The sequence below is a fragment of the Gymnoscopelus microlampas genome, assembly GCF_963454915.1.
Source record: "Gymnoscopelus microlampas genome assembly, chromosome: 5".
In the NCBI taxonomy this organism is placed as follows: Eukaryota; Metazoa; Chordata; class Actinopteri; order Myctophiformes; family Myctophidae; genus Gymnoscopelus; species Gymnoscopelus microlampas.
Genome location: NC_139942.1, coordinates 56,479,364 through 56,498,223, shown reverse-complemented (window position 1 = coordinate 56,498,223; position 18,860 = coordinate 56,479,364). Strand labels below are relative to the sequence as shown.

At 44.9% G+C, this 18,860-nt stretch overlaps 1 protein-coding gene across 1 annotated transcript in view; it reads left to right on the top strand.

Moving 5' to 3' along the window:
• The window catches only part of pappa2 (pappalysin 2), a gene marked incomplete at both ends in the record, with an annotated part of 195,099 nt that overhangs the window by 116,854 nt on the left and 59,385 nt on the right, over positions 1 to 18,860 (top strand). The window contains 7 exons of the mRNA XM_084057019.1: positions 6,654 to 6,850; positions 8,581 to 8,691; positions 9,279 to 9,417; positions 14,241 to 14,415; positions 15,245 to 15,310; positions 15,498 to 15,594; positions 16,410 to 16,587. Of these exons, the coding sequence (XP_083913145.1) occupies positions 6,654 to 6,850; positions 8,581 to 8,691; positions 9,279 to 9,417; positions 14,241 to 14,415; positions 15,245 to 15,310; positions 15,498 to 15,594; positions 16,410 to 16,587 (963 nt within the window). The remainder of the gene's footprint in view (positions 1 to 6,653; positions 6,851 to 8,580; positions 8,692 to 9,278; positions 9,418 to 14,240; positions 14,416 to 15,244; positions 15,311 to 15,497; positions 15,595 to 16,409; positions 16,588 to 18,860) is intronic.

The following is an 18,860-nucleotide window of genomic DNA, read 5'->3' as shown; positions in this document are numbered from 1 at the left end:
GTTTCCCTCAGGGGCCGGCGCGGGGCCCCTGTGTGTCGGGGAACACGAGCCAAGAAACAAAACTCACCGGGGTCCCTCTGTGATCTGTCCAGCTTTCTTTCCTCCAGTCTGCGATGCTTTCACGCCATAATTATAGATAAGGAGTTTGAACAAAATTAACCTGCCTGGCTAAATGAAAGGTAAATAAATCAGGCATTGGTTGTGGCTTCTCGGGACGTAATAAAAACAGGTGTTTTTACTACTGACCACCCCGTTCGGGAAAAACACCTTGAAGAGGTTTTCATGCATCATGCGAGACCTCGAGTCAAACCTTTAATTATGTTATTATTGAAAACGTCAGATGACCTGCACGGGGGGAACGACACAATGTGGTGTCGAAACTGTCTGTTTTTTATTATTCTGTTATTATTTTTCTGGAAGGTCTTTTCCGTTGGACTTAACCCATTAAGACCGGGAACGCGTCTGTGTCATTTTTTAGATGTCTTTGGGCTATTCAAAAATAGCAGATCTACAAGCTCATAGCGCGGCACCGAGTGCCGCGCTATGAGCTTGTAGATCTGCTATTTGTGTATTTTCAAATTGTGAAAAAGTGTGCAAATCTTTGAATATATATATTTTTTAAACGCAAACATTTGTAACTCAAATCTTTGCTTCTGGGGGATTCTACAAATGTCTTCTAAATCATAACAGTTTTTGTTTTTTTATGTATTTGGTCAAGGACCCCCATCTCAAACTATGTTGTTCCAGGGACCCCCAGAAGTTGTAACAGAGTTTAAAAAATGTTCGCTTTAAGAAATATATATTCAAAAGATTTGCACAAACGTTCACGATTTTTCAAAAATAGCAGATCTACAAGCTCATATGAGCTTGTAGATCTGCTATTTTTTAATAGCCCAAAGAAATCTTTAAAATGACACACAGATGCGTTTCCCGGCCTTAACGGGTTAATTTGAAGGAAGGCCCCACTGTGCATCACTGACTAATCTGTCTGTCTGATTCCTCCTGCAGCTGTCTGGACGCGCTAATGAGGCCAATCCTCCCCCCCCCCCCCCCCCCCCCAAAAAAAAAAGCTTTTTGATGTTTTTCTCTCTCTTTCGGTATGAATATTTGCTGCATTACACGCTTTAGCTCTCCGCCGCGTATTTTCCATTCTTCTTGTGTTGAACCGCTGGCCCCCACATCATCATTATCAGTGTCAATCACAAAGCGCTAAGATCCTCTGTCTCGCCTGTGGGGTTTTTAGGCTCTGTGTTAGCATCACAGCACCAAGGATGTGTGTTCAAAGTGTTCAAAAACACTGTTTTTGAACACTTTGTGTTCAAAACAAAGTGCTCAAAACAAAGTGCAGGAATACAGCAGTGGAAGAAGTTCTTAGATATTTTACTTAAAGGAGTAGTTCACCCCAAAAATCCTATTGATTAGTCAACCCCACGAGACTTCATGGATATGTTTTTTGTCTCATTTCAATAATTTGATGACCTGCGGACCGGTAGGCAGCGGTTCCGGTGGGAGACACAAAGGAGACTCTTTGTGTGTTTTTTTGGGGGGTTTTATGACCTCAATTACACCCCAAAAAAATGAACTCTGAACATTCCGTGGATTTTCTGTGGTCTGGGGTTTTCTGAATAATTAGGCTGAAAAGTAATCTGTGATTTCCCCTTGGAGAGTGAAGTCACAGGCCATTAATCCCTCAACAGCGACACCCGCAGGCAAACATTTATCTTTTCATTGTAGTTGAAAAGGCTTTAGAAATGTGACAGAAAAACACCTGCAATGGCTCACTGGAGTGGAATTTTCAGTTAAAACTTTGTATACGTGTTTGAAGGACCATGATAAAGACTTTTATTGTGTTGTAAAACTGAATGTCATGAAACCTTTAAAGTACCAAAAGTAAAAGTACAAAAATGTTTGAAAATAGCAGATCTACGAGCTCACAACGTGTCGCGATGCGACGCGTTGTGAACTTGTAGATCAGCTATTTTCAAATAGCCCAGGTATAAAATAGGGCTATAGTGGTTAATGTTCATTTTATAATGTAATAATTAATATCTGCAAAGTAACTAGCAACTAACGTTTTCAAATAATTGTAGTGGAGTAAAAGTACAATATTTGCGTCTGAGATGTAGTGGAGTAGAAGTAAGAGTAGAGACAATTGGAAATACTCCTGTAAAGTAAAAAATACCTGTTGTATTCAGTACAGTACTTGCGTAAATGTACTTGGTTACTTTCCACCTCTGCTGGAATGCAGTCCTGTTCATGCTCAGTAATATTGTATAAAGACTTGTTGAGATCATACTGTTAATAAGCTTTAACCAAGGGCACGGGCTGGCTCCATTATGATGTTAGTGTATTGTTTAGTGGAATCTCCCTGATTGTCCTCACATCTGAAGCAGATCTCGGCCACGTTTCACGCGGTTAACGATCAGTGTTGCCAGATTCTGTGATAGAAACAAGCAACCAGGTCTAGGAAAACCAGCCGAAAAGAAGCGACTATGGGCCAAATGAGCACTTTAACATATACATCAGCTATTTGAAAATAGCAGATCTACAAGCTCACAACGCGTCGTATCGCGACACGTTGTGAGCTTGTAGATCGGCTATTTTCAAATAAAATCTTGCGGGGAAATTGTAATAAGCAGATCTGGCAACCCTGTTAACGATCAGAACGGAGAACGACAAAGTGCCCGTTGCGTTCTCACTCTTTATTCTGCGTTTACACAGAGACGTGACAGTGTGTGTGTGTGTGCCAGGTAGCTAAAAATAAGGAAAATGAAAGTGAAAATGCGCTGGGTGAGCAACTCCATTCAAGTGGATGGGCGGGTATTTCCGTTGCCCAAGGAGTTTGAACTAAATCAACCTGCCTGGCTAAATCAAAGTGAAATAAATCAGGCATTGGTTGTGGCTTCTCAGGACGTAATAAAAACAGGTGTTTTTACTGACCACCCCGTTCGACAAAAACACCTTGAAGAGGTTTTGATGCATCATGTGAGACCTCGAGTCAAGCATTTAACGCATTAAGATCAGGAACGCATCTGTGTCATTTTAGATATCTTTGGCTATTAGAAAATAACAGATATACAAGCTCATAGTGGTTACAATCTATGGTGTAACCACTTCCGTTCTATTTCCTATAACAGCTGTTTGTTTACGCCGATGTAACAGCATACGTGGCGTGAGCCATGATGACATCACACGTTCTGCGGTTTCCCCTGTGTTGAGACGCCATGCAGGCGTTTTCAAAGATTTCCACTCTGGAAGGGGGCGGGGTTTAACTTTTTTTGCATTTTCAACCCCCACAAACGCTGTTAAACGGACGGCACAGCTGATGTTTTGTTTTGCCGTTGTGGTCTCAGCGGGGCCTAACAATCTCAGAGGGGAGCGATCACGTCAGAGCTCATATCCCCCAGCATGCACTGTGTTCCCTCATAACCTGCATGTGAAACCAAATATAGGAGGAAAATACTGTAGGTTTTGAATACGGAGCAAAGTGATTAAACTCCACACTTTTCACATGTTTAACCTGCCTTTCACCATAAATATTGTGACTAGAAGGCGAGCGTCTGGGTGTGTGTGTGTGTGTGTGTGTGTGTGTGTGTGTGTGTGTGTGTGTGTGTGTGTGTGTGTGTGTGTGTGTGTGTGTGTGTGTGTGTGTGTGTGTGTGTGTGTGTGTGTGTGTGTGTGTGTGTGTGTGTGTGTGTGTGTGTGTGTGTGTGTGTGTGTGTCTGGGTGTGAGTGTGTGTGTGTGTGTGGGTGGGTGTGTCTGGGTGTGAGTGTGTGTGTGTGTGTGTGTGTGTGTGGGTGTGTCTGGGTGTGAGTGTGTGTGTGTGTGTGTGTGTGTGTGTGTGTCTGGGTGTGAGTGTGTGTGTGTGTGTGTGTGTGTCTGGGTGTGAGTGTGTGTGTGTGTGTGTGTGTGTGTGTGTGTGTGTGTGTGTGTGTGTGTGTGTGTGTGTGTGTGTGTGTGTGTGTGTGTGTGTGTGTGTGTGTGTGTGTGTGTGTGTGTGTGTGTGTGTGTGTGTGTGTGTGTGTGTGTCTGGGTGTGAGTGTTTCGCTGAAGGTCCGACATGGTGTGTGCTCACGTTGGTCATAAATCGTGAGAGACGATATGAGTGTTGAGTGGGCCTTTCTCTGAAGGAATGCTGCCCGTCTTCACCGAGAGTATGAGGGAGGCAGATGGTCGGGCCTGATTGGCTCGCATGTGCAGATATACAAGCTCATAGCGTGCAGCACATGAGCTTGTTGATCTGATGTTTTTTGTTTTGATCTTCTATTTTTTTGTTTGTTAATAAATGCATATACATAAATTAAAACTTCAAAGATTTGCACACATTTCCACGACTTCTCCAAAAAATAGCAGATCTACAAGCTCATAGTGCGGCACTCGGTATCGCGCTATGAGCTTGTAGATCTGCTATTTTTGAATAGCCCAAAGAAATCTAAAAATGACACGGATGCATGTCCAAAACTGTGACTTTTCAGGAAAATGGAAAGAAAGAACTTGTGTTCCAAAAGATCCAATAAGGTTATGATTTTAGTCAGAAGCTCTTGTCTTAAGGCCTTTGCACACAGGGTGTGATTAGTCAATCAGTTTTTACCGCATGCGAAAAGACGCACGAATCAAACTGGGTTCGACTGGAAAAAAAAATATCGCCGCACCGCAGGTCATTGAGAATCATGTGTTCATTAAAAAAATGATATTGTCCGCCCTGTCTGCAAAGGCCTTTATACTTTTGACTGTTTTCGGTAAATATTTAGGAAAATTCAAAAGTTACGGCGCAAAAATGTTGTGTTCATGGGGCAGTTGGGCAGTAATTCATGAAAACACATAAAAAGTTGAAACCCAAATAGATGTCTAAACCATAGCATCCATACACTAGAGGCCTTGTGACACAATGGGGTTTGGTCTTTGTCATGATGGAGGAATGTCACCAACATCAACTTGTTTATGTCGCTGACAGTCCTTTAAGGACAAAACAATAGATCTGTGTCTGTTTTTAATCAACCTTTGTGTCTCGTCAGTGGCGTGCACAGACATTTTGAGGGGCAGGTGCTCAAGTAAATTATACTATTTTTTGTTGACTTGGTCTGCTCTTTTTTCCCTCTACACCTATACCTCTTTGCCAAAAATAGCCAATCTACAAGCCCACAACGCCCATCACATAAAGAATTGGCGGACCCCCTGTAGTAACTCTGAGGACCCCCTAGGGGCCCCCGGACCCCCTGTTGAAGAACCCTGCTGTAAACTGAAAAAAAAAAAAAAAACTTTATTTTTTCTTTTTTTCAAAAGGGCACTTCTGGTCAAGAGGGCAAAGGGCAGGTGCTCTAGCGCCACCTAGAGTCTATCTGTGCACGTCCCTGTGTCTCGTCTTTCTATACTCCTCTCCTCTCCTCTCCCGATGGTGTGTATTGTTATTCCATTCTTGGTGAACCGTAACAGAGATGCTGAGCTCAGTGTTTCAACAGAATGTCTTACAACAACTGTAACAGGATAACATTGGCACTTCATGTCCGCAGCCCCCCCTGAGCCCCCCCCCCCCCCCCCCCCCCCCCCCGTCAGCCCCCCCCGTGAGCTATATATTCTATCAGCGGATCTCATTCTGAGCGTCCGAAGCTAAACCACTCGCCAATGAATGTACTGGAAAAAGAATTCATGAAATCTCTCTGAAAAATCCTGAAAGCAGAAGCAATGAGAAGTAGGCTGTATACTCTGTGGTGACACCGGTTTGTAACGGTGATCGTTTTGTCTTTGTTTTTCTGCAAAGCGCTGGAATGTACCTTCTGTGCTTCATGTGACAGATCTAGAGTAATGATGTGCTATGTTTCAACCTGGGCTCACCATAACACATACCTGTAGGTCAGGAAGGGACAGCTTTGATGATGGAGAGGGCCACTATGTTTCCACACTCACTCCAGATCGACACATCGCATTATACCATCAGGCAGACACGTCTTATCTCCGTATTTTTTTTTTTCTTTTCGTAAATTAATGCCGTACTTGGCCATTCTATGTCACACAAAAGTAGCAAAAATAGCCGATCTGCAAGCTCAAAAGTGTCAGTGCGTGTTGACCTCATATAATCCACATTACGTAACACATAAGGTACAATCTGGGAACCCATCGCCAAATGAAAAGGAAAAACAGCGCCCTCTGCTGTTTTTACTATCTCTTGGCTGTGGGAGGAAGTCGACGTAGCATCCGTGCGCAAGGAAACCGGGGTTTTGGTCTGCCTTCAGCCTTTCACTTTATGGTGGTGCGACTATGTTTTCATTCCCACTAAGAATATTTCTACATGAAACACTAACACCAGTTCTCCGAACATGGATCGTGTTGGTTATAAGCCCACTTGTTTCTATGATGAAAGAGCAAGTTAAAATGTGAACATCTTTCCGTGGTTTTGTCTGCTCCGAGGACGCTATTGTTAAATGAGTTTCGGTTCGTTTCGAGTGGGGAAGGATCGGCAGACACGTAAATCCCGCCCACTACATTTGATTGGGTAAAGCGCGGCCTGCTTCCTGATCTGAAGGCGCGCCCACTTGTAGGCCAGTGCGTACGCGATATGACGAACCCCCCCGACAGATTCAAACGCAGAGCAGAATCTGTTCTTGAGAGATGACATAAGGTATAAGTGACACTGGTCATAATCCTTCCCATGCAGGAGAGCCCAGTCAGTGCTACGTGTTCCAGGGTGATGGTGTGTGTGAGGAGTTTGAGCGCGGCTCCAGCGTGCAGGACTGCGGTTACTTCACTCCGCTAGGCTACACCGACCAGTGGGCGTCGACCGCCTGGGCCTCGCACCAGGACCACGCCCGCTGCCCCGCCCAGGCTGCCACCGGGGAGCCGTCACTCACCCAGGTATTATGTTCTGAACGTATGAGCCACCGACCGACCGACCGACAGACCGACAGACCGACAGACAGACAGACAGACAGACAGACAGACAGACAGACAGACAGACAGACAGACAGACAGACAGACAGACAGAAGAGCAAAACTACATGTGTTTCTTTCTATCTAAACCCAAAGTTCAAGGACACCCAGTATGATATGCATAATAACAGTGGTTCTCAACCTTGGGGGGCCGCGACCCGCCGTGACCCCCCCAAAATAATCATATTTGAACTGGGGACCCCCCACCCTGACAAGCACTAGGAAGTGTAGGAGTTGAGGCACTGCATTGATGCAGTAATGATATTTTTCTTTCTTTAAAGGTCCTCTTAAAAGTCCTTCGATTGTCTCTTTACTATCATCTGGGGACCCCCCAAACATCATGCGGGGACCCCCCACAGGTTTAGAATCACTGCATTAGAACAGTGTTTCCCCCAAACAGCGGGGGGGCGGGACAAAACATTTTTCAGAGATGGACATGAAGCCACAACCTATAGTCTTGTTTTTCCCTGAGTCTTTTGCAGAACACTTTTGTTCTTATTGGTGAAGCAAGATCACTATTTATTTACATTTGGCTGAAATGGTTCAAACAGGCACGGAAGTCACACATGATCCCACACACACACACACACACACACACACACACACACACACACACACACACACACACACACACACACACACACACACACACACACACACACACACACACACACACACACACACACACAAACACACACCCCGTCCAGTTACATACGGCCATCATCATCCTAATGCAGGGGTCTTCAAGGTTTTCAGGCCAAGGACCCCCTAGCTGAGAGGGGTCGTGTACTCTATTATAGTTTCTCCCCTAGCAGAATGACATGTCATCATCAGCGGTCAAACTGCCTCCACCACAGCATCCTGCTGTCGGTAACATTTAGCTCTGCACTCTGTCAGCACGTCATTCAATTCAATGCTGGTCAACCACTTCATCAGATCAGCTCTTTTTCAAAAGATTTTCATACATTTTAAAACTTGTGAAATGGGTTCTACATAATCTACTCTGGTGCTTTAAAGGACGACTTCACCGCTTTTCAACCTATCTTCATATAATTGGTCCTCACTAATACTCATGATAAAATGGTACCTTTTTTTCTACTTGGTCTGTGTCTCATAGGAGGACTGTGGACAGTCCAGAAACCCGTCTACCAGTGACATCATCGTTGGGCAAGATTTTTTTTCCCAAAAAGATTACAATTTTTTGATTCCGATTTTTATTAAGGCGAGAACAATGGGATCTATTATTGCATTGCAACTTTCCAGGAATACAAAGCCTGCAGTTTCTATTAGCTTGGATTCCCCATCGATGATGTCACTGATATATTAGACGGGTTTCTGAACTGTCTACAGCCCTCCTCTGAGACACAAACTGATTAGAAAAAGATTGTATCATTTTATCATGAGCATTAGTGAGGACCTATTATATGAAGATATGTTGAAAAGTGGTGAAGTCGTCCTTTAAGTACATTTTGATACGAATACTTTTGTACTTTTACTCAAGTCAAAATTCAATTTCTGAATTTGACTTGTAACAGAGTAGTTTTACATTGCAGTATTGATCATTTTACTTAAGTAAAATAATTGAGTACTTTTTCCACCACTGCTTGATTTGATTTGTATTGTAACTTTTACTATGTGTTTCTGTGCTCATATAGTCCTGCAGGTCTCACTATCTGGAGCTGAATGAGAAGTCCACTGATTCCTGGTTCCCCTGCACTGCCCAGTCCTTCTCACACAATGAGGTGGACCATCCCGTCTGGCTGAAGGTATACCTCGCCTAAAACACATGAAGAAACAGTGCAGGGCAGAAACATGATCCACGTGAATTATCCCAGGTGCAACAGGACACACAGTAATTCTACAAAAAAGAAAAATAGGGGTTAGGTTTAAGTTTTTTGGTAGCCTTCCACAGATCTGTGCCTTTTGATACAATCCTGTCTCAGAGTCAGAGGTCCACAGACAATTCCTTTGACTTCATGGCTTGGTTTGTGATGAGCTGTTAACTATGGGACTTGATAGAGACATGTGTGTGTCTTTCTAAATGATGTCGAATCAATTTAATGTACCATAGGCAGACTATCAAGTTATAGAAACATCTCAAGGATGATCAGGATGCACCTCAGCTCAACTTTGAGTGTCATAGCAAAGGGGGGTCAATACTTATTATGTGATTTTCCCTTTATATTTGTTATACATTTGTCATTATTGGGTATAGTGTGGAGAATGTTGAGTACAATTCATTTAATCCATTTTTATCCAAAATGTGAAAAATGGCAAGTGAAAAATGAAAAAAATGGGCAAGGCACTGTATATAATATTATACAGTTATGAGTGAGACTCTTTCTTTCTTCAGGTGGCGTTTGCCCGGCCGGGCGTGGCGGCGTCTGTGATGGTGTACCTGGTGTCAGACGGGACGTGGCCGGGGGAGGAGCAGTGCAGGAGAACCGTCACCATCGTTCTGTCTGACACCGCCGGCAAGAACCACTCCCTGGGTGAGACACAGGACACTGCATTTACTTTTAGTCAGTCTTTTTTGTCTCCGCCAGGCCGAAGGCATGGCGAGAGAGTATGTTTTATACCCTCCGTCCGTCCGTCCGTCCTTCTGTCTGTTAACAGCTAATCGCCGCCACCGTTGGCCCGGTCGCTGTGAAACTGCACACAGGATGCCACAGCAGAACCTCTGCCCCAAATTTTTCACATGGGCCTGTTATAGCGCCACCAGGAGGCCAATATGTGCAAAAGAAAAAGATTGACATTACTCCTGCAAATTTTATCCAAACGTCATGCAAATCGGTACACAGTATCTCTAGTCTATAGTCATGTGATCAACACGGATCTGTCCGATATCCCATATTCCATCCTCATTGGCTAAGGTTCGCTTCAAAGATTTGCTGGATTGGCTCTGTTTTGAAAAAAATGCCTGAAATCATGAACGCAGCTTGCGATTTCCGTGAAATTTCACACACACATTCCCTCTAGGCCAGGGGTCTTCAACAGGGGGTCCGGGACCCCTAGGGGGTCCTCAGAGTTACTACAGGGGGTCCGCCAAATCTTTGTGTGATATGATTTTTTCCTATTTTTTTACATTAACCACTTGAACCCTAGCATCCCTTTTCTGAGGAGAACTTTAGCCAAAAATAGCCGATCTACAAGCTCACAACGCCTCGCAGCGCGAGAGATCGGCTTGTAGATCGGCTATTTTTGGCAAAGAGTTATAGGTGTAGTGGGAAAAAAGAGCAGCACAAGTTTATCTGAAAAAAAATATATATATGCTTCATCTCTCTCTCAGCTAGGGGGTCCTTGGCCTGGAAACGTTGAAGACCCCTGCCTTTATGATGCAAGATTTTTGGCTTCCGATCCCGATGCATCGCAATGCGACGCGTTGTGAGCTTGTAGCTTAAAAAAAAAAGAAGCCTATATTGACATGGCCAAAATAGGGCCATGTTTATCACCAGAGACATTTGTTTTATCTGCTCCTTGGAAATGTAGGTTCCAGACTCATATCTACACAGTGATATTAGTCTGGCCATGCCAGGCTAGTGACTTTATACCAGGGGTTCTCAAACTTTTTCATGTCAAGGACCCCCAAATTGACACTTATTAGCCCGCGGACCCCCATTTGAAAAGATATGCCAGGGACCCCCATAAGAGACGATTTTTACGGCTCTAGCAGTGATTCTCAACCATTTTAATTTCAAGGACCCCCAGTTTGACATGCATTAGGCTACGGACCCCCATTTAATGGCATTTATTTCTCTGGGACCCCAATTCATATTGTAAAATCAATGTTAATTTAACTCTGAGAGTGTACAAATGGAACCAAATGGACCCGTTAGGGTCCATTTGGTTCCATTTGGTAACGGGTCCATTTGGTTCCATTTGGACACTCTCAGAGTTACAGACCCATAAGGGTCCATTTGGTTCCTATCCATCATTTAGCTGGGGACCCCCTGGAGCCCCCTCAAGCACCCCTGGGGGTCCCCGGACCCCACTTTGAGAACCAATGCTTTATACTGTACATTGTCAGATACTTGAATGTGTCCTTATATTATCATCACTTTACCCACATAGCTCAAGTGGAGTTACGAGGTTTTTGAATATTAATGGAGATTTTCTTTTTGTCACAAATTGTTTTTAAAAACATAAACAATATCTGGTTTATTTTTTTGAATTCTCACATGGAATTTGGATGAGGCTGGAGCCTTGCCTTTTTAGCGGCGCTAGCCGCTCTATACATTTAGGTATAGAGCGGATCCTGCTCTATACCTGACTTTGTCCGTCAACGTTCTGATTGGTCAGGTCCGTCAACGTTCTGATTGGTCAGGTCCGTCAACGTTCTGATTGGTCAGGTCCATCAACGTTTTGATTGGTCAGGTGCGTCAACAAAGTGATTGGTCAAGCTTCACATGACACGTGGGCTATAAACACATTATAAACACATATCGATGACAAAATGTATCAAAGGCGCCGCTACCTTCACACAGGGGTGTGATTTTTTCCTTCTATATTTGATATACTTAACTTCAATGTTATAATGGAAGTCAATGGCAGTCAGATCGGTCTAGAAACCTTGCCCATATATGGAGTCATTGTGTCATAGTTGACTGACGTCACAGATTGGTCACATGAAGTCTGAAATCCACATGAGGCCACGCCCCTTATTAGCCCCGTCTTATTATATTATGTATGTGTTGCTGTTGTTAGTCATGGCTTCCAGTTCCCACCTGATGTCATGTGTGAGTTCTGATTGGTCCAGATCGTACTGAATAACTGCTAGCTTACATAACGTCTTCAGACTAGGACTTAAGTCTAACATGTACAGGTTAGCAGGTCTGTTTTCTCCTCCAGAGAGGATGATACGATCTCCCACAATGCAACAGCACATCCCATACATCCCACATGGTCTTTTCCCTTTGGGCTCAACCTTCTTCCAGGAGAAGGTCTTTGGACTGAACTTCCACAGATCATTGATGAAGTTTATTCCACCAAATATGTACATCTCTCCATTGTAGGTAAAGGCTGAATGACCGTGACGTTGTTCTGGAAGAAGCTGTGCAGAAGGTGTGTTCAGCCAATAGTTGGTCTCTGTGTCAAACACTCTGATGATGTTAAAGACACATACAAACATTTTTGTCCCGATGATGGTGGCAGAGTGACATGTAGGAGCAGGAGGTTGAGTTCCTCTGGTGTTAATTAAGGACCAGACCATTGTGGTGGTGTCCAACTTGTAGATGTCATTATGGTTTACAGTCCCATCGGATCCTCCATGGATAAACATGACCTTCCCCAAGACACAGGCTGTGTGGTTCCTCCTCTCCTCTGGAACAGTTCCAGAAACCTTGGTCTTGAACCATCTGTGGGCGTCGACATCAAATGCATAAAGCACATTGCAGTATTTCCTTGTGTCATATTTAAAACCCCCCCAGATGTAGATCATATCTTCTATCAGCACAGCTGTGTGGTTGCTGCGATTGGATGGAACCTCAATGTGAAATTCCCCTCTTGCAGTTGTCACTGAGATCAACTTCCTCCAGCGTAAAGCCACTGTGTTGAAGATGTGAACATCAATCTGATCCTTGTTACAGTACCCTCCAAATAAGTAGACTTTGTCTCCCACGGCAACAGCAGCTTCAGCTTCACCGCCTAACACTGGTCCTCTGTTCAGATGCAGCGTCCAGTAGAACATTTCTCACAACAACTCCTCCACATTAGATTCTTCAAGTCTTGTTTGTATAGAATGGAGTCCTAATGTGTGCTCTACCACTTATATTGGTTCAGTGGCACAAGTGTCATGCAATGTTTGACCAATCCACTGATGGGTTGGACTGGCCAATCAAGGAAGTCGACACGCCTGTTGATGTCCCTAATATGGTAAATTGATCATCATAGCAACCCCAGCCAGACAGGCTCTACACGACAGACAGACAGGCTCTACACAGCAGACGACAGGCTTGTAGATCGGCTATTTTTGGCAAAGAGTTATAGGTGTGGAGGGGAAAAAGAGCAGCACAAGTTTATCTGAAACACAATGGTATACAATATAGAGGGGGTCCCTGCTTCATCTCTCTCTCAGCTAGGGGGTCCTTGGCCTGAAAACGTTGAAGACCCCTGCTCTAGGCCAAGGAATAAATGCCAGCCTTTTCACATTGGTCCGTTATAGCGCCACCAGCAGGTCTAATTCAGCAAAACACATTTTTGTTCCAAAATGCTTCAAATCATGAATGCAGTGTCTGATTGCCGTGCAAGACCTAAGAATAAATGGCACCCTTTTCACATTGGCCTATTATAGCGCCACCAGGAGGCCACAATAACGTACCTGACCTGGCGGAGACCTGTGCTCCGGGGAGCACTTTTTCTAGTTTTCCTATTTGTTTTTTATCCCACGATTTTGTAACCCCTATTTTTCACCCAGTGCCAATCGCCTAAGCATGTAACCCTGGGTGCTACTCTCCCTCTGCCAGCCTGGGGAGAGCCCCAAAGCTGAGCTCATGGCTCCTCCAATGCAGGAGGAGTGAGCACCTGACGGGGGGGGGGGGGGGGGGGGGGGGTTCCCGGTAGGACATAGCGTAGCGCGTGGAAGGAACACGTTATTCCAACCAGTTCCTTTGTCCTACTCCTCCTCCTCCCTTCTTCCGGGTTGGGAAATGTGATGGGCGGGGCCTATTTGGGGGTTTCTGTGACACGTTGTTTCACCTCGGTGTGCAACCCTGTGCGCAAGCTCGTTGTCCAAACCGTTTTCGCTCGTTCATGTACAGTGGCCCCAGCCGCTTTAAAGGAGACATCCGGGCATTTTAAGTGTTATCTTTGATGTGTCGCTTAGCACTCACCAACATTGAAAGGGTCGTTGAGTTAATCGCATTGAGTCCCCTTCGTCCCGTCTAACGACCCCCTCCGTTGGCATAATGGAGGCGCGAGAATAGCAGAAATTCGCCTATTTTTACAAATGTAAAGTCTGTTTTTTTTCTCCTAGTAGTCATTGTGGAGTCTCATGATACCCTAACAGGCGCTGAAAGTCCCGACGACCTAACCGCTAATGCACTACGAGCTAATGCTAGTTGCTTGTTTCTCTGCCTGGCAACACAAGTTGCCAGGTTCTGGGAAACATGCAACTAACGTTAGCTTCTCTCTCTCTCCCTCTCTCTCTCTCTCTCTCTCTCTCTCTCTCTCTCTCTCTCTCTCTCTCTCTCTCTCTCTCTCTCTCTCTCTCTCTCTCTCTCTCTCTCTCTCTCTCTCTCTCTCTCCTCCCCCCTCCCCCCTCCCCCCTCTCCCTCCCTCTCTCTCTCTCTCTCTCTCTCTCTCTCTCTCTCTCCCCCAGGGACCCATAACCTCTCGTGCCAGCGCAGCCCGTTGATAGTGAACGTGACCCATGACCTCTCCCAGCCGTTCTTCCTGACCTCCACGCTGGTCCTCTTCTTCTCCTCTCCTCAGGTGGCGGTGGGGGGCGTGGCCCTAAGGACCTCCTGTCACTTCAGTGCCTTCGCCCTGACCGGGTGCGCATCACAGGGTGGGATCTCCCACGACTACCTACCATCCACACCACACACACACACACACACACACACACACACACACACACACACACACACACACACACACACACACAGAAACACACACACACACACACACACACACACACACACACACACACACACACACACACACACACACACACACACACACACACACACACACACACACACACACATCACAGGGTGGGATCTCCCACGACTACATACCACACGCACACACACACACACACACACACACACGCAATATCAACTGAAGCAATCAAAATACCAAATAATTGATGACTGTAAATAACATAACTTCGTCCCTCAAGGACCCCAGGGGGTCCTGCCCCCCACTTTGAGAATCACTGTTGTAGTCAATGTAGGATTTCTAATAGGATTTTTAGAGGGGCGGCAGTGGCTCAGGTGTAGTGGCCGGGTAGAGTGAACTGGAAAACCACAAGGTTCCCAGTTCGATCCCACGCTGGGGCGCTCCCCTAGAGTTAGTGTAGAAGTGTCCTTGAGCAAGACGCTGAACCCCTAATTGCTCCCGATGAGCAGGTGGTGCCTTGCATGGTTTCCTCCGCCATCGGTGTGTGAATGTGTGTGTGAATGGGTTAATGGCACAATCAATGTAAAGCGCTTTGGATAGAAGCGCTATATAAATGCACCATTTACCATTTACTAATAACCTCTGGCTTTCTTGCTGCCATGTTCTCTCTCTCTCTCCCTCCCTCCTGTTGCCCATCTCTTCCTCTTCCTCTCTTCTCCTTCTCCTTTCTCTTCCTCCTCTTCCTCTCCTCTCCTACAGATGTCTGAGGCAGCCGTGTCAGATCGACAGCTGTTCTCCTCCACAGCTGGAGCACGCTTCTGTCAGGTAAAGATTTTAGAGCAACACGATTGGTGAATACAGTCTGTCAGAGATATAACATGACCTATGGATGGATGTATGGATGGATGGAGGATGGATGGAGGGATGGATGGATGGATTCCAGGTCAATAGACTGTGTGCAGACAGAGTGAACGAATGAATCCATGGGTCAATGTGTCTGTCTTGTCTGTAGGTGTAAGGGTGGAGGACTGGCCTCTCGTTGCTCTGTCCAGTGTCACCGTGGCTTCAGCCTGACCGTCATGAACAGCAGGGGACTTCCACCCTACCAGGTAATACCTCCACCCTACCAGGTAATACCTCCACCCTACCAGGTAATACCTCCACCCTACCAGGTAATACCTCCACCCTACCAGGTAATACCTCCACCCTACCAGGTAATACCTCCACCGTACCCGCTAGCCTACAGTACACTGAGGGGTTTTGCATTGCAGTATGCAGGTGTACTACTAGGGCTGGGCCTACAGGCTATAGGGACAAAATCAGCTCTGTACCGCAAAGAATTTCACCCACTGTTTTTACACCTCCACAGGGGAATGTGCTATGACTGTTTTTTTCTATGTATTAGCATGATCGTTGTGTTTATGTGCTTAAAAGTGTTGAATATTTAGACTCGTATCATGGACAGGTAGCTATACAACCCAAGGGTTTACAAACAGTTCAACATACTTTATGCATACTATATACAATGCATATTCTGTTTGAAAAGTAGTGTATGATTAATCAACAGAAGAAAACAATGTAAGGTAACGTTTTGTTTTTTCAACAAGAACCTTTTAATCACACTTCATGATCATTATGAGAAGACCTGCACAACGTCTTTAATCAGTTAAGCCCGATTAAGTTATAGTTATGGTTATACATTGTGTTGTGCAGCGAAAATATGCTGCATTTTTTGTATTGAACTATTTATTTTTTATCGTTTCCACATAATAGTTCCATGGGTAAAGTAGGGATGCCAGGTTGAAGAGCGCATGTTTTTCACTCACTCACAATTTATTTACTAATATATTCTCTCTCTCTCTCTCTCTCTCTCTCTCTCTCTCTCTCTCTCTCTCTCTCTCTCTCTCTCTCTCTCCCCGTCCAGAGAGAGACAGAGCTGGAGTGTGTCCAGGGTTCGTGGGACCGTGTGGTGACCTGTCAGCCGGTGGACTGTGGCATGCCCGACCAGGCCCACGTGTACCACGCCATCTTCAGCTGCCCGTGGGGGACCACCTTCGGCAAGCAGTGCTCCTTCACCTGTGGATCCCCGGCCATCCTGCAAGGTACAGTAGTCAGCAGTGGTGGAAAAACTATACTCACATTGATTACTTAAAGGTTCTATGACATTCATTTTCACTTTTTTAATTTTTTATGTTTTTTGGGGGGTTTTATGACCTCAATTACACCCACAAAATCTGAACTTTGAACATTCAGTGGATTTTCTGTGGTCTGGGGTTTTCTGAATAATTAGGCTGAAAAGTAATCTGAGCTTGGCCCTTCGACAGTGAGGTCACTGTCGATTAATCCCGCCCACTCTCCTCCTCGCCCATCCCCTCCCCTATCCTTTCCTTGGGGGGGGGGGGGGGGGGGGCGGAGCAGAGGTGATGATTGACAGGCAAAATCCCTCACCAGCGACACCCGCAGGCAAAGATTTATTTTTTTCATTGCAGTTGAAAAGGCTTTAGAAATGTGAGAGAAAAACACCTGCCATGGATCACTGGAGTGGATTTTTTTGTTAAAACTTTTTATACACGTTTGAAGGACCATGACAAAGACTTTTAATGTGTGTTAAAACTGAACGTCATGAAACGTAGTAAAGTAAAAGTATCAATACTGAAATGTAGAAATACTCTGTTACAAGTAAAAGGTGTTCGAAATGTTACTTGAGTAAAAATAAAAAAAGGATTGGCATCAAAATATACTTAAAGTACCACAAGTAAAAGTACTAAAATGTTTGGAAATAGCAGATCTGCAAGCTCTCAGTGCGTCGCAATACGAGCTTGTAGATCTGCTATTTTCAAATAACCTATACTGGACATAAAACAGGGCTAAAGTGGTTGATGTATGTTTCATAATACAATCATTTATACCTGCAAAGTAACTAAAGTTTTCAAATAATTGTAGTGGAGTAGAAGCGCAATATTTTCCTCTGAGACGTAATGTAGTATAGTAAATGTATTAAAACATTGGACATACTGAAGTACAGTAAAAGTATACCTCAAAATTGTACTTCAGTTACAGTACTTGTGTAAATGTACTTAGTTACTTTACACCACTGACAGGGACGTGCACAGATAGACTCTAGGTGGTGCTAGAGCACCGGCCTTTTGCCCTCTTGACCAGAAGTGCCCTTTGGAAAAAAAGGAGGAAAAAAAAGTTTTTTTCAACAGGGGGTCCTCAGAGTTACTACAGGGGGTCCGGGGCCCCTAGGGGGTCCTCGGAGTTACTACAGGGGGTCCGCCAAATCTTTATGTGATGTGATTTTCCTTTTTACCATAACCACTCGAAACCTAGCATCCCTTTTCTGAGGAGAACTTTAGCCAAAAATAGCAGATCTACAAGCCCACAACGCCTCGTGCTGAGCTTGTAGATCTGCTATTTTTGGCAAAGAGGTATAGGTGTAGAGGGAAGAAAGAGCAGACCAAGTAAACAAAAAAAAGTATAATTTACTTGAGCACCTGCCCCTCAAAATGTCTGTGCACGCCACTGACCACTGAAGGTAATCCGTGCTTTCCTCTTCGGTTTCGTTTTTCTCTTATTGCTTGTTATGTTTGATGTGTTCTGTGTTCTGCTCCAGTCTCGCCAAGTTCCCTATTGTTGTGTTCTGTTCTGTTCTGTTCTGTTCTGTTCTTGTTGGAATACCTACAGTGTTCTATCATCACGTCTGACGGGTTGGCCAGTACGTGTGTTCCTCTTCGGAAAGAGACAATGGATTCCTGGCCTAGTTTCACACTGGTTGGCCACTAGCTTCCGTTTCGTGCGTGCGTGCGTGTGTGTGTGTGTGCGCGCGCGCGTGTGCGTGTATGTGTGTGTGTGTGTGTGTGTGTGTGTGTGTGTGTGTGTGTGTGTGTGTGTGTGTGTGTGTGTGTGTGTGTGTGTGTGTGTGTGTGTGTGTGTGTGTGTGTGTGTGTGTGTGTGTGTGTGTGTGTGCGCGTGCTTGCGTGTGCGTGTGCGTGCATGCGTGCGTGCGCCCGCGCTTGCATGCGTGTGTGTGTGTGCGTTTTTGTTTCCTATACATTTGTCCCCAAACAAATCAGGATTAAGTAAAGAATTTACTCAAATCTAAATGATTCAATGTTTTCCGAACATTTTCGATATTTAACCCATTGAGACCTGAAGCCGATTCTACAAATGTCTTCTAAATCCCAACAGTATTCTGAATAAACGCATGTTTCTATATCAGTGGTGCTCAAACATTTCCATTTCAAGGACCCCCAGAGCTTATATGTATTTGGCCGCGGACCCCCATCTCAAAATATTTAGTTCCAGGGACCCCCCCAGAAGCAAAGATTCTAGTTAAAAATGTTCGCTTTAAAACAATATTTATTCAAAAATG